We start from the raw sequence: 26,958 nt of genomic DNA on the forward strand, positions 1-26,958 counted from the left end.
ACTTTCTATGCTTCCCATCCATCCTCTCCCTCTACATTATCTCTCCCCTTAGTTTGGCCACGTTCCTAATTTTTCTTCCCTCCCTAGTTTTCTCTCCCCAACTTCCTCACTCCTACTTCCTCTTCCTGCACTTGCGCATCATTTTCCATACGCTCTCTGCCATCTGTACTTCCTCCAATTTCCTACTTTCCTCTCTGCCCCTGCTCCCCCTCTTCTTACTGTCACTAATCTATTTACCCAACTCCTTATCTTTTCCACTACTGACACTACAATCTCCTTTTCACCTCTTTTTCCCAATTCCTGATACCCCTCCCTTGCGTGTTCCTCTCTTCCTTACTCTACGTATTCTGATTTCCCTCCTCACTGCTATACTTTCTCTCCCTCCCCTAATTCGTCCACTCTTCTACGTTTTCTTCTCACTCCTAATCCTCCTATTTTCACTTCTCATCTCTTACTTACCTTACCTCCCTCACCTCTTCTCTATTCTTCCCTGCTTCTACTTCCTATCTTCTACTCCCCCTACTTATCCTTTTCCCTTCCCGTCCGTACTTCACCTCCTCTCTCCCTCACTTCCTCTCTTCTGTATTTTTATTCTTTCCATCCACCTCTTCCTCTCACTTCCCTCAGGAAAAAAAATTCTACGGACGAAGAGTGATAACCTAGATTTCCGAGACTTGATTACCTCTCGGTTGAGAAGAAAAGTAATGCGACTTTGTGACATCTCTGGAATCAGGTTCATTACCGAGGAAAACATTATTAGCCACTTTTGACCTTCCCTTCAACCCCTCTTACCTTAGATTTTTATGAACCCCCTTTTCACTCTTCCTGCACGTTCTCCTGTTCAAATCTAAGTGGATTAGGAGGTACGATTTAATTCGATCCAAGTCCTTTGCTCTGATTTTTTCCTCTCTTTTTACCCAGCTCTTGCTCTTCCTTCCTCTCCTTTTTCATCGCTAGGATCGGTACCTTAAGTCTAAGAGGGTCGTTGCAAAGAGAGAGGGAGAGAGAGATACGAGTGAAATTAATTGGCCTTACGAGAAAATTGCGAACTGCTTCGTAGACTAGCTATACTCCACGTCCAAGTTATTGTTTTTTATATTCTTTTTTCACTTTCTCCACTCTTTCTATTTCCTCTATTCTTATTCTTATTCTTTTGTTTCTTTGTTCTCGATAACTGATGAACTGATTTCTGGAGTTGGCCCGAAATTACGTCTCGTTTAATTAGGATTACGGACCCGTTTCACCTCTCTTACTCTTACTTGATTCCCTCTTTTCTCTCTTTCAGAACCGAATCGATTTAATTACGCACCGTCCGCGGACCGAGCACGCCCCCGCCGTACTATATTCGCATGCAACCTTTGATGAGGGAAAATTCGTATAAATACTTTTTAATGAAATCGCCCCGACCAACTATCCGCATGTCTGCCTGGCTGACTGATTTCAAACCCAGTCATTAAAGGATACCTAACAAGAACTGACTGAACGCTCCGCACCAATAGCTTTGTTCCTATTAAGGTTAAACTTTTGCGAGATTTAATTCCGCTTGCAAGAAGCAAAAAATTATTTTTAAAAACTATTAATGAACTATAAAAAAAAAAACTACTAGGAAATTTTCTAAATTAAAATTCCTGTAGGCAAGATCACATTTGAAAGACTGACCGGATTAGATTGAGCTTTGGTATCAACCATTGGAAAAACTTCTTCAAAAATAAAAAATTTTATTTTCTAGAAAAACTATACGGACAGCTGAAAGATTTTTTCAGGGCTTTGTTGTAAGTTATTATTTATTTACATAAAGTAATATAATTAAACACATTGCATTAAAATAATGTTAACAAGCGGATTTATCAAATGAATTAAAATAATAAATATTAACAGAATTTTAAAAAAGTCGCTTCAATTATTTATTATCTCAGACTTTACACCATTTCTCCTATTTCTTTTTTTTTTAATTCCTCATTCTTTTAATTTGATTTTTAAGAAACTTTCTATTTTTTTAATTAAAAAAAATGTAAGCTGCATTATTAGATCCGAATAAACAATAAACTATTTTCTTAAAAATAGAAAAAGAAGATATTTATTTAAAAAATTAGCTGTTTTGTTCCAAATTTGTTGTTTTTTTCTGAAAAATTAAATTTTTTGTTGATTTTCTTTTAATTAATTTTTTAAACTGAAAATTAAAATTTTTAGTTAAAAATTAATTATTATTGGTTAAAGATTCAACTATTTTCGATTTAAAATTCAAATTTTTTTTTAGTTAAAATATATATTATTATCTTTTTTGTTGAGAATTCATCATTTTAGTTAAAAAATAAACTTTTTGGTTCTGTATTAAATTTTATTATAAAAATTCTTATTTTTATGCGGAAAATGTAACTGTTTTTTGACAAATTGATCATTTTCGTTTCGATATTTGATATTTTCTAGTTGAAAATTCGCCTTTTTTTATCGAAAAATAAATTACATTGTTTACCATAGAGTTGAACAGTTTTGTAATTTTTTGTCTTTGTTTGAAAATTCTTCATTTTTGTTGAAAATTCAAATATTTGGTTGTGAATTAACTTTTTAGTTGAAATTTCATATTTCGGTTTCAAAAATGAACTGTTTTGTACAAAATTCTTTCTCTTTTTTTTTTAAATCAACAATTTGGAGGTAAATGTAATTAATTTGTATAAAGTTAACTTATTTGTTGAAAATCTTAATTTTTGGTTGAAAATTTAAATATTTGGTCAATTAGTAATTCTTTTGACTTCAAAATTTAAAAAGTTTGTTGAAAATTCGTGTATTGTTAAACATTCTTTTTATTTGGTGAAAAAATATTTTTATTGATGAAAAATGTGTCTTCTTGGTTGCAAGTTTAAATATCTGATTAAAAATTAAACTATGTTCTTAGTGTCATCTTTTTGTTTGGAAGTTCATCTCTCTTGGTTAAGAACTAATTTTTTTACCAATTCTAACCAATTTTTTTATTTGTCTTTTTGTCTTCAAAATGTTACTGTTTTGTTGAAAATTAATTTTGTTTTGTTTAAAATGCCAAATATTTCGACTTTAGAATTTTTGACAATTATAGGCTATAAAGTCTGATATCTGAAAAAAATGTAAAATTGAATTGAAGTAACTAGTGGCAAAATACCAAAAATAATTATGCCAGGAATAAAATCTGGAAGAATCTTGTAAATTTAAATTTAAATATTGAAAAACATTTACGTGATTATTTCATGAGCTTTGAATCCAGTTGATTCCGAATCACATTTACATTTTTCAAATTTAAATATGCATTTAAACTTACACAAAAGTGTAAGTCTGAGTGCTTTTAAAATAGTTGCTAATAAAATATTTCACCTACATGGCAAATTTTAATTTTTTAAATGTAATGTAAAATGAAATAGAATAATATTTGATGTGAAAATATAAATTATTATTTAAAATTCAATAAGATTTTATTCGCGATTCAGTAATACATTATAGGGCTCAAAACCCTCGCGAATTAAACTCCAGAAAATTTAATTTTGATCGCGGAGCAATAGAAATTTTTTATTCCATAAGGAAAATCTTCATTGTTCAGGATCAATAAAAACATATTATGCATGTGACGTGGAACGAAAAAACCAGTTTCTTTTTTTTCTTGATGCTACTCATTTAATCGAAAAATGCAAGCATATTATATATGTGACGTGGAACGAAGACACTAATTAATTTCTTCAAAATGGAAAAGGGGGAATTATTTTAAAAAGACATCGAATTTTGTCACGTTTTACCAGAATTCAGAATGGAATTGGAAATATTAAATTCATTCCAAATTTTTTTATCGATGCTACTAATTTAATCGAAAAATGGAAACATTGACGTGGAACGAAGAAACAATTTTTTCTTTAAAAAGAGGGAGAAAGGGAATTCTTTGAAATAGGGGTATAGATAAAAAAATGTATTTATTCAGAATTTCTTTTTCTCGAGAGCCGCTAATTGAAATTAGCGTCTCTCGAGAAAAAAAATTGGTTTCTTCGTTCCACGTCACATACATAATATTCTTCCATTTTTCGATTATTAAATCCAAAAAAGGAAGCAAATTATGTGTGTGACGTGGAACGAAGAAATCAATTTTTTTTTCCTCGAGAGACGCTAATTTCAATCCATTTTTAGATTATTAAATTCAAAAATGGCAGCAAATGATGTGTGTGACGTGGAACGAAGAAATCAGTTTCTTTTTTCAAAAGAGAGATATTTTGAAGATATTCTGAAGTCTGGTATTATCAACTTTTGTCAAGTTTTATGAGAAATTCGAATCGAATTTAAAAGGTTTAATTCATTCCAAACTTGGCCTTTTTTTCTTGTGATGCTACTAATTTAATCAAAAAATGGAAGAATTACAAAAAATGCGTGTGACGTGGAACGAAGAAAGCAGTTTCTTTCTTAAAATAAAAAGAAAATTGAAATTTCTTAAATTAGGCTTATCGATAAAAGATTTTAAAGTCTGTCATTATTTACTTTTTTCACGTTTAATTAGAAATGGGAATGGAATTGAAAATGTTTAATTCATTCCAAAATTATTTCTTCTCGTTGAATTTATTCCGAGATTTTTTTTCTTGATGCTACTATTTAAATTAAAAAATGGAAGCATATTTAACTATGTGACGTGGAACGAAGAAATCAGTTCTTTCTTGAAAAATATGGGAAAGTGGAATTCTTTAAATTAGGCGTATCGATAAAAAATTGTTTATTTTGGCAATATTTATTTTTGTTACGTTTTATCATAAATGGGAATGAAATTGGAATTGTTTAATTCACTCCGAAATTTTTTCCTCGATGCTACTAATTCAATCGAAAAATCCAAGTAAAATATAAATAAGACGTGGAACGTCTTATTATCGATAAATGATTGTTACGTCTTTTTTTCTCGATGCTACTAATTTGATCTAAAAATGGAAGAATATTATACATGTGACGTGGAACGAAGAAACTAGTTTTTTTTTCTTAAAAAAAAAGAGAAAAGGGGAATTCTTTAAAATAGGGGTATAGAGAAAAGATTGTGAAGTCTGAGATTATTGACTTTTGTCACGTTTCATCAGAATTGAGACTGGAATTGGAAATGTTTAATTCATTCCGAAATTTTTGTTTTTTTCTCGATGCCACGAATTTAATCGAAAAATGGAAGCATATTATATCTTCCATAGCGACCTTTGAGTTCACTCCGACTTCGTCTGGAATGCTTTGGAATTTCTAGATGCATTCTTCGACGAAACCGTCGCTCGATCGAATGAACAGAATTTTCCCGTATACTGTGTACATATTTGGAGATTTTCCGGCAAGATGCTCGATATGGAATACGAACCAGCAACTTACAGTCTCTGCAAGAGAAACCGGAACTAGATTTCTTCGCTGAATCGCGAGACCGGAATACAGAAAACAGTGAACGTGCCTTTTTTTTCTCCGAAATTACATAAGTCGAGTGTTTTACTTTTTCAATGAAAATTCAGTTGACTCTTTTCCACCTCGCTGAAATAGACAATATCAGAGCTAGGATCGTGCGACTTTTTCGCTATCTTTCGACTTAAAAAAAAGCTAAATCTTAAAGAAAAATGTGACCTTGGAGCAATGGGGAGTTTTTTATTCGATGGGGAAAATCTTCATTATTGAGAATTTATAAAAACCGGAAAATCGATTTTTTGGCCCTAGGGTTGGTTTCTTCGTTCCGCGTCACATGCGATATTTGAGTTATCTCTAGATACGCGCGAATTCATCTAGTGAGTAATGTTTGGTGTCAAAATATAAATTAATAATAAAAATTATTTTCAAAATGTTGAACCATTTTCCAAAAACTTCATCTTTTTGTTGACGGGAAATAATTTTTGTTTTTCAAACATTCAACTTTTTAGCTTACAAATTTAAATATCTTGATGAAAATTCATCTATGGTAGAAGTTTTTAAAATCGAAATGTAAAATCAAAAAAATTGTACCACTTGAATTGAGAGCATTGAAAATTCTTTTTGGTCGAAAACTAGACTGTTTGGTTGAAAATTTAATTACTTTATTGAAAATTCATCTTTTTTGGTCAAATATTCAAAAAAAATTTAACATTGACCTTTCGGATTAAAAATTCATCTAAATTGGTTCAGAATTAACTTTTTGGTTTAAAATGTGACATTCTTCTACAAAAATCATCTTTTTTCTGGCAAAATCAACTATTTGGTTGAAAATTCATATTTTTGATTGAAAATTATAACGTTTTTGTTGAAAATTTAACTTCCTTTTAAAAAAATCGTGTTTTTGCTGGGAAAATAAACTATTTGGTTACAAATTCCTCTTTCTTTGTTAAAAATTATCTATTTCCTGGATAGAAAATTCATTTTTCTTGGTTGAAAATTAACATTTTGTTGAAAATGTAACTTATTTTTTAAAAATCGCTATTGTGGCATGGAAACTCTACTATTTGGTTAAAAATTCTTCTTTCTTAGATGAAAATTAATCTATTTGTTAAAAATTCAACTATTTTGTTGAACATTCGTCTTTAGAACATTTATTTTTTTTGATTAAAAATTCATTTTTCTTGATTAAAAATGAACTTTTTGTTGAAAATGTAACTTATTTTTTAAAAATCGCTATTGTGGCATGGAAACTCTACTATTTGGTTAAAAATTCTTCTTTCTTAGATGAAAATTAATCTATTTGTTAAAAATTCAACTATTTTGTTGAACATTCGTCTTTCAGTTAGAACATTTATTTTTTTGGATTAAAAATTCATTTTTCTTGATTAAAAATCAACATTTTGTTGCAAATTTAACTCTATTCTAACAATTTTTTTTTTAAATTCAACCATGCTGTTGAAAATTCATCTTTTTGGCTTAAAAATTAAATATTTTATTGAAAATTCCACTTTCCTTCAAACAATTCGTCTTTTGGCTTGGAAATTCAATCATTTGGTCGACAGTTTAACCATTTTTGGTAAAGGTTTAATTTTTTTATAATTGAACTATTTTGCTAAAAATGAACTATTTTCTTGAAAATTCAATGTCTTCTAAATAATTTGTCTTTTTGCTTGAAAATTGAACTATTTTGTTGAAAATTATTTTTTGTTTAATTCAGCTATTTGATTTAAAAATTATCTATTATTATATATTTTTTTATATAAAAATCATGGTACAATGTATAACAGGGTGGTTGAAATTTTTTCTCTCTAAAATTCCAGTTAAAATGACTCTCCTCAAAAATGTTCCTTGTAGTGAAAAAATATTCTCTAAGTTTTGGGCAGAATTAAAAAATGAATACATTGAGGGATCTCGGAAAACCGTTTTTTCAAAAAAATTCTTATTTTGTTCTCCGCTGTTAATGAATTAAAATAAAATAAACAATTCTTTGCAAAAATAGACTTTTTAGAACCATCCCAATGTATAATCTATATTCTCATCAGTTGATAAAATATTTCACAAATTTAAAAAGTTTTTAAAACCTGCAATTTCAGGAGACTTTATGTGGTATTCCTTGAACGATCATTAATATCCTATCTATAAATTACTGAGGTTGATTTATATAGGGGAAACCTCCATTCAGGGGATAACGCAGCCTACGGTGAATTAACACTAATTAAAAATACTAAAAAATGTAAAATAATTTTTTAATTTTATTAATAGTTAAAAAACTATACCTGTTACTAATTAAAAATTAAAATATACTTTTTTCTTTCATTTGCGCTCTTAATTAATGAGTATCCACTGTAGGTTGGATTATCCACTCTAGGGAGGTTCCCCTTGCATCGATTAATTTGATCAACCAGAATTTAAAACATAATTAGAAGTTAATGCAAAGTAGAGAAGAATTTTTTAAGCAATATTTTTTCCGTAGACTCATCTTAATATACATATATTTATGGGCGGAGTAAATTTAGCCAGGAAGAGTACATAAGCTGATTTAATTCCTGTGCATCAAGTAATTGCTCATAAATTTGAAGAAATGAGTCCCAGGTGATTATAGTAATACCAAAGGCGATTTTACAGTGTTAAGTGAGCAGTAAAGTAATTAATAATCCGGGGCTCTACATTTTGAATTAAAAAGTAGTATAGATTTCAGACTTCATACTCTTTCCCTTATTCCCATTCTTCCCCTTTTTTGAAATGAATTCCACCCTTTTTTCCCCGATTTTAAGATAATTTCTCTTTATTATTATATTTTTGGTTAAGAATTTTATTATCTAGTTTCAAACTTAATTATTTGATTGAAAATTCAAATATCTTGTTGCTGGTTAAAATTTAACTATTTTTTAAATTTATTTATTTGATTGAGAATTACCTTCTTTCTTGAAAATAAACTGCCTTTTAAAAAAAATTATTTTTTATTTGAAAATTCAACAGTGTTGTTAAAAAAAGCAAAGGTTTTTGGTTAAAGTTATCATTGAAAAATAAAAAATAAAAATGGATCAAAATTCTTGATTTTAGTTGTTTTAGGGGATTTTTTAAGTTTAAGGGAGAAAAAGGAAAAGAAACAATTCCATATTTTCGTAATTAAAAGGTTTTTTTTTTAAAATTCCACTTTTTATCTTGAAAACTCAACTATTTTGTTAAAAAACAGTTTTTTTTTTGAAAATGCAAGTATCTTGTAGAAAATTAGTCTTTTTAGGTTAAAAAAATCAACCTTTTTGGTAAAAATTTTATCTCTCCTGTTTGAAAATTCAACCTTTACGTAGAAAGTTTATCTTTTCTGGTTGAAAATTCAACTGTTTGATTGAAATTAATTTTTTTTTCTTGAAAATTCTCTTAATGATTAATATTTTAACTATTCTATTTTTTGTTAAAAATATTTTTTTTTATTTGGTAAAAAATTTATCTATTTTGTTAAAAAGTCATTTTTTTCTTGAAATAAAAACTATTACATTTTTTTTTCTAGAATTCGTCTTTCTATATTTAAAATTCATAATGTTAGTTGAAAATTCATCTCTGTCGGTAAAAATGTATCTGTTTTGTTAAAAATACTTATTTTGGCTCCAGATTTAACTATTTTGTTGAAAATTAATTTTTTTGTAGTTGTAATATCAGATGTTATTTATTTTAAAAAGTTAATATTTTTTAGTTAAAAATTCATCACTGTCGTTAGAAACATATTTATTCTTTTGAAAATAATTTTTTATTATCATTGAAAATAAATATTTTTAACTAAAAACGTAACTGTTAAATTTTTGATTGCAAATACATTTTTTTAGCACAAAATTCACAAAATTGAAATTATAATTTGGTTGAAACTTTCTTATTTTTTGACTGAAAATCTTTTTTTGTTGAAAAAAAATCTTTCACACCTATTTTATTAAAAATTCGTTTTTTTTATTGAAAATTAATGTTTTTAAGTGAATAATTGATTAATTCATTTTTGATACAAATTTATGTTTTTAGGTTAAAAATTTAACTTTATATTTGGTTGGAAATTTAACTTATTGGGAAAAAAATTCATCCTTTTTTTTAAAGACTAATATTTAGTTAAAAATTCATCTTTTTTATTTGGAGTTGACTTAAACTTATTGGGAAAAAATTAATCTATTTTGAAAATTACACCATTCTTTAGAAAATTTATTATCTAACATATCTACATATTTAACGTATCTACATATTTTGTTGAAAACTAATTTTTTTACTGAAACTTAACTTTTCCATTTTTTATTCAATACTTATCTTTTATGGTTCAAAAGTTTGACTATTTGTTAAAAAATTCATGTATTTTGTTGAAAATTCGTCTTCTTGCGTGGAACATTAATCTTCTTTGTTGAAAATGAATTTTTTTGTTTAGAAATTCAACTTATTGAGTAGGAATTAATCTATTTTGAACATTCTTCTTTTTGGTAGATAATCAATCATCTTGATTAAAAATTTTTCTTCTTGGTTCAAAATTCAATTATTTGATTGAAAATTCATCTTTTTCCTTAAAAATTTAACTATGTGTTCAAAAGTTCAAATATTCGCTCCAAATTGATGTATTTAATTGGAAAAGCATATCCTAGGTTGATAATTAATCTGTTGTTGTTAAGGATTCAACTATTTGGTAGAGGAATAATACTTTTAGTTGAAAAGTCATCTCTTCGATTGAAAATGTAACTACTTTGTTCGAAATTCATGTATTTTGTTGAAAATTCGTTCTTTTTGGTAAAAATGCCCCTTCTTGATTAAAAATAAATATTTTTGGTTTTTAGACCCCGGTTTTGAGACCTATCATGCATTTAATAAAATTGAATTTTTCGTTCCACTATTATTTTCTTTTAAAAAATGAAACTTAAAATCGTAATAAGCTCTCGGAACTATTCTTTATTTCTCGGAAATTCTCCTTACGCTACTGTACAACATAAGTTCATAAAATGTAAGACCCACACTCGTTTTATTTTCCCCAGCTCTTGGCATGAAATGGCTCTATTAATTTCCTCGATTCTTGCTCGGTCACGGTCGAGCCCCGTTTCTTATACTCAGGCGATTGTTCGCTTAGCAGTTTAAATTTTTTAATATCGTAAATAGGCGTGTATGAAAGGAGCTGTAAGCACCAACGGACAGATATACGCGTTCAGTCCACTATATGAATCGACAATAAAGCTTCGTTAAAGTTTAAGTCTACAAAAGAGCGAACGAACGTCGTTGCATAAGGTCAAGATCAGGATGCATAAATCTCTCGAGAGATAAACTCATTCGCCTAGAAAATCTGACCCCAGGAATCAAATTGCCACTAGAAAATGACATTTATCGATTGTTGCACAAATCGAGTCTACCTTCTTGATTCCAATTTTAAATAGAGTGCTCTTGCCTATTACAAGGGCTGCGAAACGTAGAAATTTGGGTATTTTAAGGTGGGAGGGGCCCCCATCTCTATCGCGGCCTTCAGGTTATTTTTGTCAAGCGACGTTCATTGGCTGCCCGTCCTTGTATCGGTGCGCGCGCTGCTGGCATGTGCGCGTCCTTGCATTTGCGCAGCATGCATGCCATTGTTTTTTGAAGTGGTTTTGTTGAAGTACAACGCGACAAATTTAACAGTTCCTTGAAATAGTACAATTTGCAAACTAAAAGTCAATATAATAGAATCAATAAATGACTCGAATATTTGGCGGAATATTGAGTATTGTAGCATGACGTCACAATCATGTTAGGAAACGAATAGATAAAAATTTAACCAAATAGTTCAATTTTTCAACAAAAGGATGAATTTTCAACAAAAGAAATGCATTCTTACCCAATTAGTTGAATTTTCGAACAAAAAAATGAACTTTTAACTAATTAATTAATCTTTCAACCAAAAAGAGGAATTCAAATACGTGAATTTTCAAAAAATAGATCTTAAGATAGAGTCCTCAAGAAAAATAATTAATTTTCTAAAATGCAGATCAATTCTTCTTTAGGTAGTTAAATCTTCAACAAAATAGCTAAACTTTTAAATAAATACTTGCATTTTTCAACTAAGAAGACAATTTTTTAAAAGACAGGATTTTTGAGCAAAATTGTTCCCTTTTCAATCTAAGAAATGAATTTTAAACCAAAAATTATCAATTTTTTACAAAGCCATTTAACTGATTACCAAATAGTTGAATTTTCAATTTAAAAAATGTGAATTTTCAACGAAAAATGCAATAGCAAATATTTAAAGAAAAAAAATCTTTTTAACTGAAAAGAGAGTAAACCAAAAGTATGAAAAAATATGAACCTTCAACCAAAAAGTTCATTTTGAACTAAAAAGTTAATTTTTCAGCCAAATAGTAAAATTTTCAACAGAATATTAACAAAAATACTAATTTTAAACCAAAGAGTTGCATTTTGAATAAAAAAAGATTAAATTGCTTGCAAAAAAATGAATTTTTAAACAAAAAAGAAACAGTTTTTATAAAAAAGAGTCAAATTTTCGACCAAGAAAGATTTTTTAGTCAAAAAAAAAAGGTTCAACCAAATTTTGAATTTTCAAGTACAAAAGCTGAATAAAAAAAAACGGTTGAATATTTTATCTGAAAATAAGAATTTTCAAGAACAAAATGAATTTTCAATCAAATAGTTGTATTTTCTACGAAACGGATGAAATTTGATTCTAAAAAGAAGAATTTTTTTACAAAAAAATAGAATGTTTATCCTCAAAAAATGCATTCTGAAAAATACTTAATTTATAACAAAATAATTGAATTTTCACAATTGATTCTTTCTGGTTGAAAATTCATGTATTTTTTTCAAAAATTAATCTTTTTTGGTATAAAATTAATCCTCGGAATTAAAAAGTTATCCTTCTTGGTTCCTAACGTTTTTGCTGAAGATTCAACTATTTTGTTGCAAATTCGTCTGTTTTGGGTTGAATTCAAATGATTTTGAGAAATTAAAATTAAATTTTTCTTTTAAATGTGAACTATTAAATGTTTCGCTGAACTAATTAAAATTGATCTAATTTATAAAAAATTAATTCTACAATTTAAGTATTCGATCGCAAATTAACTTTTTTGTGAAAATTTATATATTCGGGCTGAAAAACTGAAATATTTGTTTAAAAATTAAACTGTTTATTTAAAAATTTAACTACTTGCTTGCAAATCTATTTTTTAACGCAAAAATTCCATTTTTGTTTGAAAATTTTTATTTTTAAGCCTTGTGTGTTGAAAATTCATCATTTTGGTTGAGGATTCAATTATTATGTTAGAAAATCGTATTTTTGTGCATCATTCAACGGGTTAATAATTCTTTTTTATTTTGTTTGGAAATTCGTCTTTTGATAGAAAATCTAAAATCTTCTTGGTTGAGAATTCATCTTTGTAGGTGAAAAATTAAGAATTAAAAATAAAAATTTATAAAATTTTAAATTAAATATTAAAAATTATAAATGATAAAACTATAAATCATCAATTATAAATTATAAATTATAAATGAGCTTTTTGGTAAAAAATTCAACTATTTTGTTAAAGTAATCTTTTTCGTTCGATATACAGACCTTAAACCCTCCATATTTTGAATAAAATGAATCAATAAATTTGGGCCGAATTGCTGATAATATTTTCCTAAAAAAGTACGAATGTTGATGAAGAAAGTTGTCGAGAACTTTTTAGCACTTGGTACTTTTCACATTGAGTGAAATGTTTTTTTTTTACGACCTCTCATGGCAGTCGCAAATCCAGTTTTCCACGGAATCAGGGCATGATCACCAAGGCAGGCCTTAACGATTTCATCTTTTTCTTATACCAAGCAACTCCAAGTTGGAAGCAGTTGGAAGCGACGAGACGACTTTCCTGGGAACAGTACCGGTTGTATTATGCCGTAATCAGTTTTACATTCTCTCGACGCGAAACGCCGATTAGGTTGTTTCTATCCCATCCTATCCTAGATCGAGAGATATACGTAAATCGAATATCGCTGAGGGCTCTTAGACAGCATATATGATCTTAGACACTCCGTGCGGTATCCGACAGCTCGTGCGGTATCTGTTAGCCCGTGCGGTATCTGACAGCCCGTGCGGTATCTGACAGCCCGGGCGGTATGAAGACAGTTGATGCGATAAATTCACTTAAATCGTGGGCAAGGCTCTCTCAGCAAGAAGGTTTCCGTCGAGGATTGCGCCTCGCCTATATCCGATCGCCACAATTAAAATTTAAAATGCGCTAGACAAAGGAAAGGGAGAAGTTTTACTTTTTTTAATACTCCGCGCCTTCGAAGCGATTTAGGCGTATGCGCAAGCAAATTAAATTATTATCGATGTCACGATCGGAAACGTGATCGATTGTTCTGTAACTTGTGTTTATTTATTTTTCAGTTCACACATCTGATAAGGGGTGTGAACCTATTTGTAAACGCTTTAAAAATAATTGCCTCTCTTAATCCTACAACTTAGCACTCAAGGGAAATTGATTATTTATCAGAAATTTTATAATCTGAAACCCGTACCGTTTATTTTTATAATTTTTACTGATAATCGATTTTATTCATTTAGAATTACTTCTAATCACATTTTATCATGAACATTATGGCTTTTTAAATCTTATATAAAAATTCTATAGGGGACTTTATAAAAAAAAGTTTTTAATATATTTCGTCATGAATATTTTTCACAAATTACTTGGTCAACTTCATCAATTTAAGGGGAAACCTTCCTACAGTGGATAATGCAACCTAAAGTGGATAGTGATTATTTAAGAATTAAGAAAGCAAATAAAAGAAAATGAACTAATTTTAAATTTAATTTATGAAGACGTATAGTGTATGAACTATTAATTAAATTAATTATTCGAAATATATTATTATTTTTAATTACTGATTATCCTCTGTAGGTTGTATTATGCACTGCAGGAAGGTTTCCCCTAGTTTTTGACGTTTTTGTTACGATTTAATATTTTTATAATATAAATTATAAAATTTATTTATTTTAATTAAGTTACTAATCTACTAAATTTGAATAACTAAATTAGAATTTTGGATGATTTTTCTTAAAAATTACTTAAATTCATTAAATTTACTTATTCTTTAATTTGATCTAATCGTACTGTATTTATTAGTTCAAATTTGGATTAGGTTTTTAAATTTTAATTAAAAATTGAAAGGGTGGCTATAGTTTCTCGAAATTATACAATCTTTCCTTAAAATTTACTTTTTTTCTTCTATTTCTCTTTTTGTCCCTTTTTAAATAATCTATCATTTTCTCCCTTTTTTCAAGAAACTCTTCATATTTTTTAACTTAAATGCGAACTGATTAAATAAAATCCAAATCTTTTTGGTTGAAAAGTCTTCTATTTGGTTATAAATGTAATTATTTTGTTGAAAATTCAACTATTTTTTTATAAATTCGTCTTTTTCGGTCAAAAAATCGACTGTTTTATTCATCATCCTTTCTGTTAGAAAATTCATGAATTCCATTGAAAATTAGTCTTTTCCAGTAGAAGCTTGATCTTCATTGTTAAAAATCCATCCTTTTTAGCTCCAAATGCCACCTTTTTGTTGAAAATTAGTTAATAATTAATATTTTGTTGTTTATTGAAAATTCATCTCTTTAGGTAGACATTTTATCATTTATGGTTATAAAAAACACTGTTTGGCTAAAAATTAAAGTATTTGGTTAAAAATTAATTTTTGTTGTTAAAAATTCATCTGTATTTTTAAAGATCTAATCTTTCTTGTTAAAAAATTTAACTGTTTTGTTTATAATTCTTGTATTTTTTTCAAATGTCGTCTTTTGTATTGAGCATTATTCTTTTTGCTCAAAAATTAATTTTTTTTAGTCAACAATGATCTGTTTCATTACAAATTTAATCTTTTTTGTTAAAAATTCATTTTTGTGTAAAAATTTCACTCTTTTGTTGAAAATTCGTATTTTCAGTTTCAAATTTTGAAAATGTGGTTAAGAATTTCTGTATTTTATTAAAAATTCCTTTGTTTTGAAAAGCTATTCTTGTTGGTAGAAATCTCATTTTTTGTGTTCAAAATTCAACTACTTTCTTCAAAGAAAATAATTTGGTAAAAATTATTTTTTTAAAGATGAAGATCTTTGGTTACAAATTTAACTATTTTGTAGAATATTTATGTTTTTGAATTGAAAATTAAATTTTCTGGGTGAAAAATAAAACATTTTGGTTGAAAATTCATATCTTTTATTACAAATTTATATTTTTTAGTAAAAATTTAATCTTTTTTAGTAAAAACTGAAACTGTTTTGTTTTAAAATTCTTGGGTTAAAAAGTTTTTTCGGATAGAAAGTTATTGTTGTTGGTTAGAAATTCATATTTTTGGCAAAAAATTTATGTATTTTATTGAAAATTCTTTTTTTTTTGTTGGTAAAAAAAATATGCTTGGTAGAAATCTTGTTTTTTTTTTTAATTGAAAATTCAACTACCTGGTTAAAAGTAGAACTACTTTGACTCTTTGGTTTGAAATTTAACTATTTTGTTAAAAATTCAACTATTTGTTTAAAAATCAATGTATTTTATTAAAATTCGTCTTTTTGGTAGAAAATTAATCTTCTGGGTAGAAAATTAATTTTGGAAAGTAGAAAATTCATCTTAACAGTTTGGAAATTCAGCGATTTGTTAAAAAATGTATGTATTTTTTAAAGTTGTAATTGTTTTGTTGAAAATTTAATTATTCTGTTAAACGCCTCTTTTTCGGTCGAGTGTACAACTATTTTTGTTAAGTTTTTAATCTTTTGTGTTTGAAAACTCGACCATTTGGTTGAAAATGCATTTTTCTAGGTTCGAAATTCAACTATTTAATTACAAATTGAACTATTTTCTTGAAAATTCGTCTCTTCTACTTAAAAATTTGATTATTTGCTTTTAAATACAATTGTTTGGTTAAAAAAATTTTTCTCGATTCAAAATGAATTTTTTCGTGTATAAAAGTTAATTGGTTCTTAAGTGATTCGATTTTTTAACTTGAAAACTACACTCTTATATTTAGAAGATCGGTCTTTTTAATCCTAGGAATTTAAAGCATTTCATATTGATTATTCAATATGGTACCTACATTAATTTGATTAAAAAAAACAATTAATTCCCCTATTTTCGAGAGAGAAAACACCCCCTTTCTCCTGTTATGAGAGCATTATTGAAGTGTGAAATCTGTTCAATTCCAAGTTACGTTTTCTCTGAACTCACTCATCATTCCTCCTGATTCTGACCAACTCAGAAACCCTAATTGACGATCCAACACAATTTTACCAGCCATGATTGACAGTCCAAATGAGCCTCAACATTTTTCCTATCAGAGGCTGAAGAGGCATTAATAACCTTGGGCGGTTTCCTGTCGATTTACTTCCCTCTCGCTCTCGCCTCTTCCCTATTTACTGAACCAACTCGTTTCTCTTATTTTCCAGGTTGTGGTGGAGAGTTCGACGTTGGCCCTGGAGTACGGTGACCTCGAGATCGACGTCGACAAAGCGGTAAACTCCGACTTGCTCTTTGACTCCCAGTTGATGCACCTCTACGTCCTGACAGAGAAGAAGGTCTCGAAGGTGAAGGTCCAAGAATGCTCGGTCTACAAGACCTGCTGGGACTGCCTGGGCGCTAAGGATCCTTACTGCGGCTGGTGCTCGCTGGAGAACAAGTGCAACCTGCGGAGCGACTGTCAAGATGCTGCCAAAGATCCCCTCTACTGGATCTCCTACAAGAGTGGCCGCTGCACGACCATCACAACCGTGACACCCGACCAACTACAGAGGACCACTGCGCGAACCCTGGAGCTCGTCATCGAGAACCTGCCGACCCTCTCGGGACAATTTCTGTGCGCATTCTCCGCCCTGGACAAGACCTTGATTACGAATGCGACCCGGAAGTCGTACGGCGTCAACTGTACGACCCCAAGGACTGACCTTCTGCCTTCGATTCCTCCGGGCCAGCATCACTTTACTGCGCGACTCTCTGTGAGAATGACGAACGGACCCGACCTGGTGGCGACCAACTTTACCTTCTTCGACTGCAGCACTCACAGTTCCTGCACCCAGTGCGTTTCATCGAGCTTCCCCTGCGATTGGTGTGTTGATGGACATCGCTGCACTCATGACACAGCTGAGAACTGCCGGAATGATATCCTCGTTACGGGTGTCAGCGTAAGTGAAGCTACTTTATTCTTTTATGGGGATGTTAGCAGAAAATTATTGTAGGTTGTGCTGTACGCGAGTACTCAGTCAAGTATATTGCGCAATATTATGCATTTAAATTATAAACGTATCAGAAACGGTTTAGAAGGAATTCAAAAGGATTTTAAGGCCTTTTTAAAAAACTTCAAAGGATTTTAAACATTTATAAGTTTTTTTTTTTTTTAATTGCAAGGGATTTTCCAGAGCTTTCTTTTATAGTGATGCTATTACGAAATTATTTTAGGCTGTGCAGTACGCGATTACTCAGTCGAATATTATGCGAAATATTATGCTTTCCAATTGGAAACTGATTAGAAGAGATTCAAAAGGATTTTAAGGGATTTTAAAAAGCTTCAAATGATTTTAAACATTTTAAAGTATTTTTAAAAATTCCAAGGAATTTCACAGAGATTTCTATTATGGTGATTTTATAACGAAATTATTGTAGGTTGCGCAATACGCGAGTACTCAGTTGAATATACTGCGAAATATTAAGCTTTCTAATTGGAAACTGATTAGAAGAGATTCAAAAGGATTTAAAGGGGGTTTAAAAAACTGCAAATTATTTTAAACATTTTAAAGTATTTTTAAAAATTCCAAGGAATTTCACATAGATTTCTATTATGGTTATGTTATTACGAAATTATTGTAGGTTGCGCAGCACGCGATTACTTAGTCGAATATATTGCGCAATCTTATGCTTTCCAATTGGAAACTGATCAGAAGGGATTCAAAAGGATTTTTAGGTATTTTTGCAAACTTCAAATAATTTTGAACATTTTAAAGTATTTTTAAAAGTTCTAAGCAATTTCACAGAGCTTTCTTTTATGGTGCTGTTGTTACGAAATTATTGTAGGTTGGGCATCACGCGAGTACTCAGTCGAAATATATTGCGCAATATTATGCATTCCAATTTGAAACGTTTCAGAAGGGATCCAAAAGGATTTTAAGGGTTTTTTTTTAAACCTCAAGTGATTTCAAACAATTTTAAGTATTTTTAAAAATTCCAAGAAATTTCACAGAGCTTTCTTTTATGGTGATGTTATTACGAAATTATTGTAGGTCGCGCAGTACGCGAGTACTCCGTCGAATATATTGCGAAATTTATGCTTTCTAATTTGGAAACTGATTATAAGAAATTCAAAAGGATTTAAAGGGCGTTTAAAAAACTTCAAATGATTTTAAACATTTTAAAATATTTTTTAAAATTCCAAGTAATTTCACATAGATTTCTATTATGTTGATGTTATTACGAAATTATTGTAGGTTGCGCAATACTCGATTACTTAGTCGAATATATTGCGCAATCTTATGCTTTCCAATTGAAAACTGATCAGAAGGGATTCAAAAGGTTTTTTAGGGTTTTTTTTTTTTGAATACTTCAAAGGATTTTAAAGTATTTTTAAAAATTCCAATGCATTTTCTAGAGCTTTCTTTTATGGGGATGTTATTACGAAATTATTGTCACTTACGCAGTACGCGAGTACTCAGTTGAGTATGGTACGCAGTAATATGCATTCCAATTGGAAACTGTTGAGAATAGGCTTAAAAGGATTTTGAAGGTTTTTAAACATCTTTTTGAGAATTCCAATGAATTTTCAAGAGCGTTCGAAATTTTTAAGGATGTTTAATAAATTTAAGAATTTTAAAGATTTCGAAGTATTTTTGAAAATTCAAAGGAAATCTCCAAAGGTTTTTTTTATGGGGATGTTATTACGAAATTATTGTAGGTCGCGCAGTAATAGAGTACTCAGTCGAATATATTGCGCAATATCATGCAATATTATGCAATTCGGAAATTGTTAATGCTCTAAGAAAGAACTGCAGTCGTTGCAGTAGATATTTCAGGATATCTTAAATTATTATTTGAAAGATTTTTAAGGGTTTGAGTATTTTTTAAATTTTTCAAGAGCTTTAATGAAATTTCAGAGATTTTTAACAGATTTCAGATGTTTTTACATTTTCAAGTATTTTTAAAAATTGCAAGTGCTTTTTAAGGGATTAAAAAAGTTTCGAAGAATTTTAAAAGGTTTCAAACGATTTGGAACATTTTTGGTTATTTTAACAGATTTCTACAAGCTTTTTTTTATATATTTTAATCATTTGAAGGGATTTCAAAGGATTTTTGAGTATTTTTAAAAATCCGAAAAAGTTTCAAGATCTTTAAATATTTTTAAAGGATTTTAAAAGGTTTCAAACGATTTGGAATATTTTTGGTTATTTTAACAGATTTCTACAAGCTGTTTTTTATATATTTTAATCATTTGAAGGGATTTAAAAGGATTTTTGAGTATTTTTAAAAATTCGAGGAAGTTTCAAGAGTTTTAAATATTTTTAAAGGATTTCAAAAGATTTCAAAGGAATTGAAATATTTTAGGGAAGAGATTTCAATAATTTGAATGAATTTCAAAAAGTTTCAAATATTTTAAAATTATAATATTAATTATAATTTCTTAATAGTAAAAGAAATTCCAAAGAATTTTAGGGTATTTTGAGAGATACAATAGAATTTTAAAGCGCGTTTAAAAAATTACCGAAGACATAAAATTTGTTAAAAAATTTTAGAGTAAATATTTTAGAAGTTTTCAGAAAATTTTCAATTGATTTCAATCATTGTTAGAAATTTAAATTTTTTCAGGATTTTTGGGTATTTCTTCAAATTCTAAGGAATTTTCATGAGCTTCAAAAAGTTTCAAGGGATTTTGAAATATTTAAAAAGATTTGAAATATTTTAGTGAAATTAAAAATATTCCAAGTAATTTTTAATTTATTTTAATAATTTGAAGGGATAAAGAAAAATTAAAAATAGGTTAACGCATTTAAAAAGATTCCAAGGTATTTTAAAAAATTGCAGAGATTTTGAGAGATTGTCAAATATTGTTTGCAAAATATTTAAAATCAGCCCGAATTCTTATTCTTTCATCCATTTTTGAATGGATGTAAATTTATTTTTTATTTTTACTTAATTAATCTTGATGCCATAAATACTTATTCATTTCATGAAATTCTTTTCAAAAACTTAGTGAATTGAATACATTTTTTCATATTTTAACATTATTTTCCATTCACTCGATTTTTTTTTAATTCGCTTTGAATTTTTATGAGTGCAATAATAAATAAATATGAATTTTGATTATTTATAGACTAAAGAATAACTTTTTTATAAACATTGAAGATAATTTCTTAATGCCTTAAAAATATTAAGTTAGAAAACTGGAAATTTTGATTACAAAATTAATGACACAATTTTGTGAAATTTACGGCACTATTCAAAGGACCTCCCTACAGTAGATATTTATTAATTAAGGACAGAAGTAAAAGAAAAATAATTAATTTTAGTTATCAATTTCTGAATAAGTTTAGTTTTTAGACTATTAATTAGATTAAATTAATTATTTTACATATATTATTATTTTTAATTATTTATTATTCACTTTAGGGAGGTTGCCCTTGCAATATTTTTGATTTCTGAAGAGAGTGCGAGGTCTAGAAGAATTTATGCTTAAAGAAATCAATAAATAAAATTTCCTTTTGTTGCAGAGTTTTTTCCCTTATTAAACAGATGATTCTCGTATCTACCGACTATCGACTATCAAAGTTTTCCTATAATATGCTGTTCATAATTCGACCACAGGTGGTCTGAACGTCTCCCTAATCTATTTTTTGTATTTTTATGTTTTCCAATTTCCCTTGCGCAAGAGGTGAAAATTATTGGATTTAAATTATGCAATCAAGTTTCTCCACATTTATAATTAATGAACAAATTGGAAAGTCAGTGATATCTGTTCCCATTAATTTAACAACATCAAACCAATTAGAAATAGATCAGTTACAATTTTAAATCATTTCTCGAAACTTAGGAAGTTTGTAATTTAATAGCATAGTTTAATTTCTAAATTTTAATTCAATCTCATATCTGTTTCCGATACATTTCTGCCTTTCGCAAGAATTTTCTCAACCTATTAAATTTAAACTCGCGACAGAAAATTATTTTATGTTCCCATAATTCTTCAAATTTACGACCATAGATTGTCAATCGTTAGTACTTCAATTCGAGTCCACGAGTCTTTTACTGCACACATTTTTATTTTTTTCTGAAACCTTTCTCTCGTTCCCAAGATGGAATCTGACGAAATTACTATATTTTATTAGTTACTGACATGAAAAACTGGCATGAAAAAATGGCATGAAAAACTGGCATGAAAAACTAGCATGAATAACTGACATGAAAAACTATAGGTACGCGTAGGGCGCGTTGAATTTTTCGATTTCAAGGGGAAAACCATTTTTAATGCAATATGAAAATTTCCAAAAACTATTTTTTAAGTGTATTAGTTTGCTTATATTTTAGTTTATTTTTTATTTATTTTTCCATGATTTTTTCGAAAATTCAAAAAGATTTCTGAAGATTTCAAGATTAATATTATAAATAAAAAAAGATGTCAATTTTGAAATTTAAAAAACGGTAGAAATCGTAAAAAGACAACAAAATATATAAAATCATTCAAATTTTTTCTTAAACTTTAAAAAATTCTCTCAAAATTAAGAAAAGTGGCTTATCTTTTAGTTTTTTTTTAGATTCTTAGAAGACTTTTGAAATTTTTTAATTTAATCTTTCTGAAGGCTTTTTGTATTAGTTTATTTATATTTTAATTGATTTCTCATTTATTTTTCCAAGATTATTTAGAAAATTTAAAGAGATTTTTGAAGATTTGAAGATTAATATTATGAATAAATTTTTTTTTAAATTTTAAATAAAAAAAGGGTTGAAATAAAAAACAAGATGATTTTTCGAAAAAATAGTTGAATCAACCAAAAAAAATTCATTTGCAATCAATTGCTTTTTTATCCAAAAAAGATGCCATTTTTCCGTAGAGGCGTTTTTTCTACAAAATAGTTTAATTTTTAACCATAAAATATGAATTTTTAACAAAAAAGCTAATTTTAACGCGTAATAGTTAAATTTTCAACTAAATCTAAATGATTCATAAGAAAATTTGTCCTCCAACTTTCAAAAATTCTCTCAAAATTAAAAACATTGGCTCATTATCTTCCATTTTTGTTGTTTTTTTTTAGACTTTTAGAAGAGTTTTTTGAAACTTTTTAATTTGCCTCAAAAATTTATTTTTTATAATAAAGAATCATTAAAATTGTTCCCAGAAATTTAAAGAAAATTTTTTCATATTCTTGAACCCTTTCCACATTATTAAAAACATTCGAAATTCTTTTTTGAAGTCTTAAAAAATTTACATTTTGTAAAAAAAATTATATTTTCAAATATAAAAAATTTGAAATTTTTCCTAACATTTTTTTAATTCTGCTAGAATAAACAAATTTCCAGATTATATTTTGCCAATTTGGAAAATCTTTTTGAACCTTTTAAAAAGTTATCTTAAAGTTCGTTTTAGAAAATAAACAATAATTCAAATTTTCCCAGGTATCATTTTCAGAATACTTCTTAAATTATTTGAAATATTTTTTAATTTTCTATAAAAATTAACTGTTCAATATTTCAATATTTTGTTTAAAATTTGTTGAAATCTTCTCCAGATTTAAATCATTTTGAAATATTTTCAAAACTTCTAATTCTTTAAATGTCTTTTGAAATATTTCAAAGATTTTCTGCCATTTTTTAAAATCCTGCGAAATTACAAAAATTGTCGTAAAATATTGCAAATTCTATTTCGACATATTTTTAAATTTTTAACTCAAAAACATAATGTTTAAAAATAAAACCAATCGTCTATACATTTCGTAATTTAGTATATTCTTAGTTTGTGTCCATAATTTAATTTTTTGCATTTCTTAATATTAAAAAATCATTTAGAAATAAAATTTTCACTTTTATCAACATTGTTGAGAGATATATGGAAATAAATTTTATTATGAAATGAAATTAGGGAAATCCTCCGGACAGTGGATAATGGAACTTACAGTGAATAATGAATAATTCTCAGCACAATTTTATGTAAAATAATTAATTTTAAATTTAATTAATTAACACTTATAGTTTATTAACTATAGATATTATTTATAGATATATTTATTTAAAAAATAAAATTTAATTTACAAACTTGTTGCTGCTCATTAAGCTCATGATCATATTTAAAGTCCAAACTTTTTATGTTTTTTTTTATAGAGAATGGGCCCTAGTTACAGAAGTGGTCCTGCTTTTTGCCCCACCATCAATGCTACTGACTCTCAAGAAATTTTGGTTTCTTCCGGTATCAAAAAAGCGATACGAGTTAAAGTTCACATTATCGGCGTAAGTATTTTATTTAATTTTGTGTATGTTGTTATCCATAAATTATATAAGGTGACTTGTGAGAACAATTTTTATTAATAAATGTAATAAATCGAAAGATAATACAAATTTCGATATAATATTTAAATTTTCACCTAAAAAAATAAACAATTTTCTTTAAAAAAGGGGATATTTAAATTTTAAGTTGAAAAAATTAATTTGCAACCAAAAAAATACAACTTGTTTCAAGAAATTGCTGTAATTTTAGACCCAAGAAATTAATCTTCAACTAAAGGGATGAATCTTCGTCAAAAAAATGAATTTTTTAGCGGGATGATTAATTTTTTACCAAAAAAGAAAAAAATAAAATAAAATGAATTTACAGTTTTAAGCAAAGAAATTAATTTCCAATAACAAAAATTAATTTTGAACAACACAGATTGATTTTCTATCCAAAACTGTTTATTTTTCAACTAAATAGTTGAATTTTCAACAGAATATATAATTTTTTAATAAAAAAATATACACTTTCATAAAAAGATGGAATAGTTATGATTTTCGGTTAAAAAATTTCAACCAGTAAAATACGAATTTTAAAGAAAATCGATCAATTTTCGACTAAGAAAATAAATTTGAAAAACAAATAGGATTTATTTTCTAAAAAAAAGAATTGTTATAAAAATGATTGTATTATCCATTAAAACAGACATAATTTTCATCTAAAAACGAAATAGTTGAATTTTCAGTTAAAAAACTGAATTTTCAGTTAGAACCGGCGAATTTTCAATAGAATATTTAAGTTTTCTATCGAAGAAAAGAATTTACAAATAGAAAATACTAATTTTCAATTCAGAAAATAATTTTTTAACCAAAAATGGGTTTATATTTTCAATTAAAAAAATTGATTTGAAAAAAAAGTTTTTAACTAAAGAAATGAATTTTCAAATAATTATGTAAATTTCCAATTAAAATAAAGAATATTTAACCCAGAAACGGAAATTTTAAACCAAATAGTTGAACTTTTAACCAAAAGGATACATTTTCAGGATTAAATGGGGTATTTAAATTTGAACTTAAAAAAATTCTTTTCTAACAAAAAAATCGGAAAGAACAAAAAAATCGGAAATATAATCAAAAAATCGAAAAGATTCTGAAAAGAAATTTCTGATATATTCTGAAATAAATGGAAAAATATTCCTTTCAGATTTTATATTTATTTATATTCAATATATTTTAATTTTAAAAGTTTATTTACAATTACTTAATAATTACAATTTCAAGTTCTATTAAACAATATTACATAATTTAGTTTTCTTATAAAATCTGATAGAAACTGACAAAAATGCACGCGGGACAGTTTCGGAAAATAAAAAAACAAAAAACGGAAAGATACCGCTGGGACACATTCTGATAAATTCTGAAATATTCCGAAAGAAAATGGTGGTGCAGTTCCGGATAGAATTTCGGATATAAATTTCGGAAATGATCTGAAAGATATGGAAAGCTTCCGAAAGAAAGTTTTATCAGAAATTTCTAGCAGGCTAATCTTACTGCTAATCTTACGGTATCTTATACAGAGGTTTTTTTTTAGTTCAGAAAAACCTCTTCCTTAATTTTTCAATGACCCATAAAATATTCGATCCCACTGAAGCTACACTGAGTCTTCAATTTTCAAAAACAAATTTAATAATTTGTTTGAAAATCTTTCCATAGCTAATCTTTAAAAAATCTTACGGTATCTTACATAGAGGTTTTTTTAAATTAGAAAAACGTTTTACGTAATTTTTGGATGACCCATAAACTATACCACCCTACTGAACCCTATCTTACATAGACGTTTTTTTTTTTAAATTCAAAAAATATCTTACTGAATTTTTGGATGACCCATAAAATATTCTATCCTACTGAAGCTAGATTGAGTCTACTTTCTTCTATTTTCAAACATTGTATAATTTTGTGGATAATCTTTTAAAAATAATTTTTAAAAATTTTGCTGCTAATCTGATCGTATCTGATATTTAGAGTTTTTTTTAATTCAGAAAAAAGTCTGAGTTAATTTTTAGATGACCCATAAAAAGTATCACCCTACTGAAGCTAGACTGAGTCCACTTTTTTCAATCTTCAAAAAAACTAAATAACTCTGTAGATAATCTTTCCATAGCTAATCTTCAACAAATCTTACGTTATCTTACATAGACGTTTTTTTTTTAAATTCAGAAAAACATCTCACTGTATTTTTGGATGACCCATAAAATATTCTATCCTGCTGAAGCTAGATTGAGTCTGCTTTCTTCTATTTTCAAACATTGTGTAATTTTGTGGATAATCTTTTAAAGATAATTTTTAAAAAAATTGCTGCTAATCTGACGGTATCTGACATTTAGAGTTTTTTTTTAATTCAGAAAAAAGTCTGAGTTAATTTTTGGATGACCCATAAAAAGTACCACCCTACTGAAGCTAGACTGAGTCTACTTTCTTCAATTTTCAAAAAAACTAAATAACTCTGTAGATAATCTTTCCATAGCTAATCTTCAACAAATCATACGTTATCTTACATAGACGTTTTTTTTTTAAATTCAGAAAAACATCTCACTGAATTTTTGGATGACCCATAAAATATTCTATCCTGCTGAAGCTAGATTGAGTCTGCTTTCTTCTATTTTCAAACATTGTGTAATTTTGTGGATAATCTTTTAAAGATAATTTAAAAAAAATTTGCTGCTAATCTGACGGTATCTGACATTTAGAGTTTTTTTTTAATTCAGAAAAAAGTCTGAGTTAATTTTTGGATGACCCATAAAAAGTACCACCCTACTGCAGCTAGACTGAGTCTACTTTCTTCAATTTTCAAAAAAACTAAATAACTCTGTAGATAATCTTTTCATAGCTAATCTTCAACAAATCTTACGTTATCTTACACAGACGTTTTTTTTTTAAATTCAGAAAAACATCTCACTGAATTTTTGGATGACCCATAAAATATTCTATCCTGCTGAAGCTAGATTGAGTCTGCTTTATTCTATTTTCAAACATTGTGTAATTTTGTGGATAATCTTTTAAAGATAATTTAAAAAAAATGTTGCTGCTAATCTGACGGTATCTGACATTTAGAGTTTTTTTTTAATTCAGAAAAAAGTCTGAGTTAATTTTTGGATGACCCATAAAAAGTACC

General features: G+C 27.6%; 1 protein-coding gene across 4 annotated transcripts in view; it reads left to right on the plus strand.

The window, feature by feature from the left end:
- Nucleotides 1-26,958, plus strand: part of LOC117174186 (plexin-A4) — a 599,034-nt gene that overhangs the window by 542,413 nt on the left and 29,663 nt on the right. For all 4 annotated transcript variants that reach the window (XM_033363033.1, XM_033363035.1, XM_033363037.1 and 1 more), the window contains 2 exons: nt 16,781-17,512; nt 23,682-23,807. In XM_033363033.1, the coding sequence (XP_033218924.1) occupies nt 16,781-17,512; nt 23,682-23,807 (858 nt within the window). The remainder of the gene's footprint in view (nt 1-16,780; nt 17,513-23,681; nt 23,808-26,958) is intronic.

Source organism: Belonocnema kinseyi, chromosome 6 (assembly GCF_010883055.1).
Source record: "Belonocnema kinseyi isolate 2016_QV_RU_SX_M_011 chromosome 6, B_treatae_v1, whole genome shotgun sequence".
NCBI lineage: Eukaryota > Metazoa > Arthropoda > Insecta > Hymenoptera > Cynipidae > Belonocnema > Belonocnema kinseyi.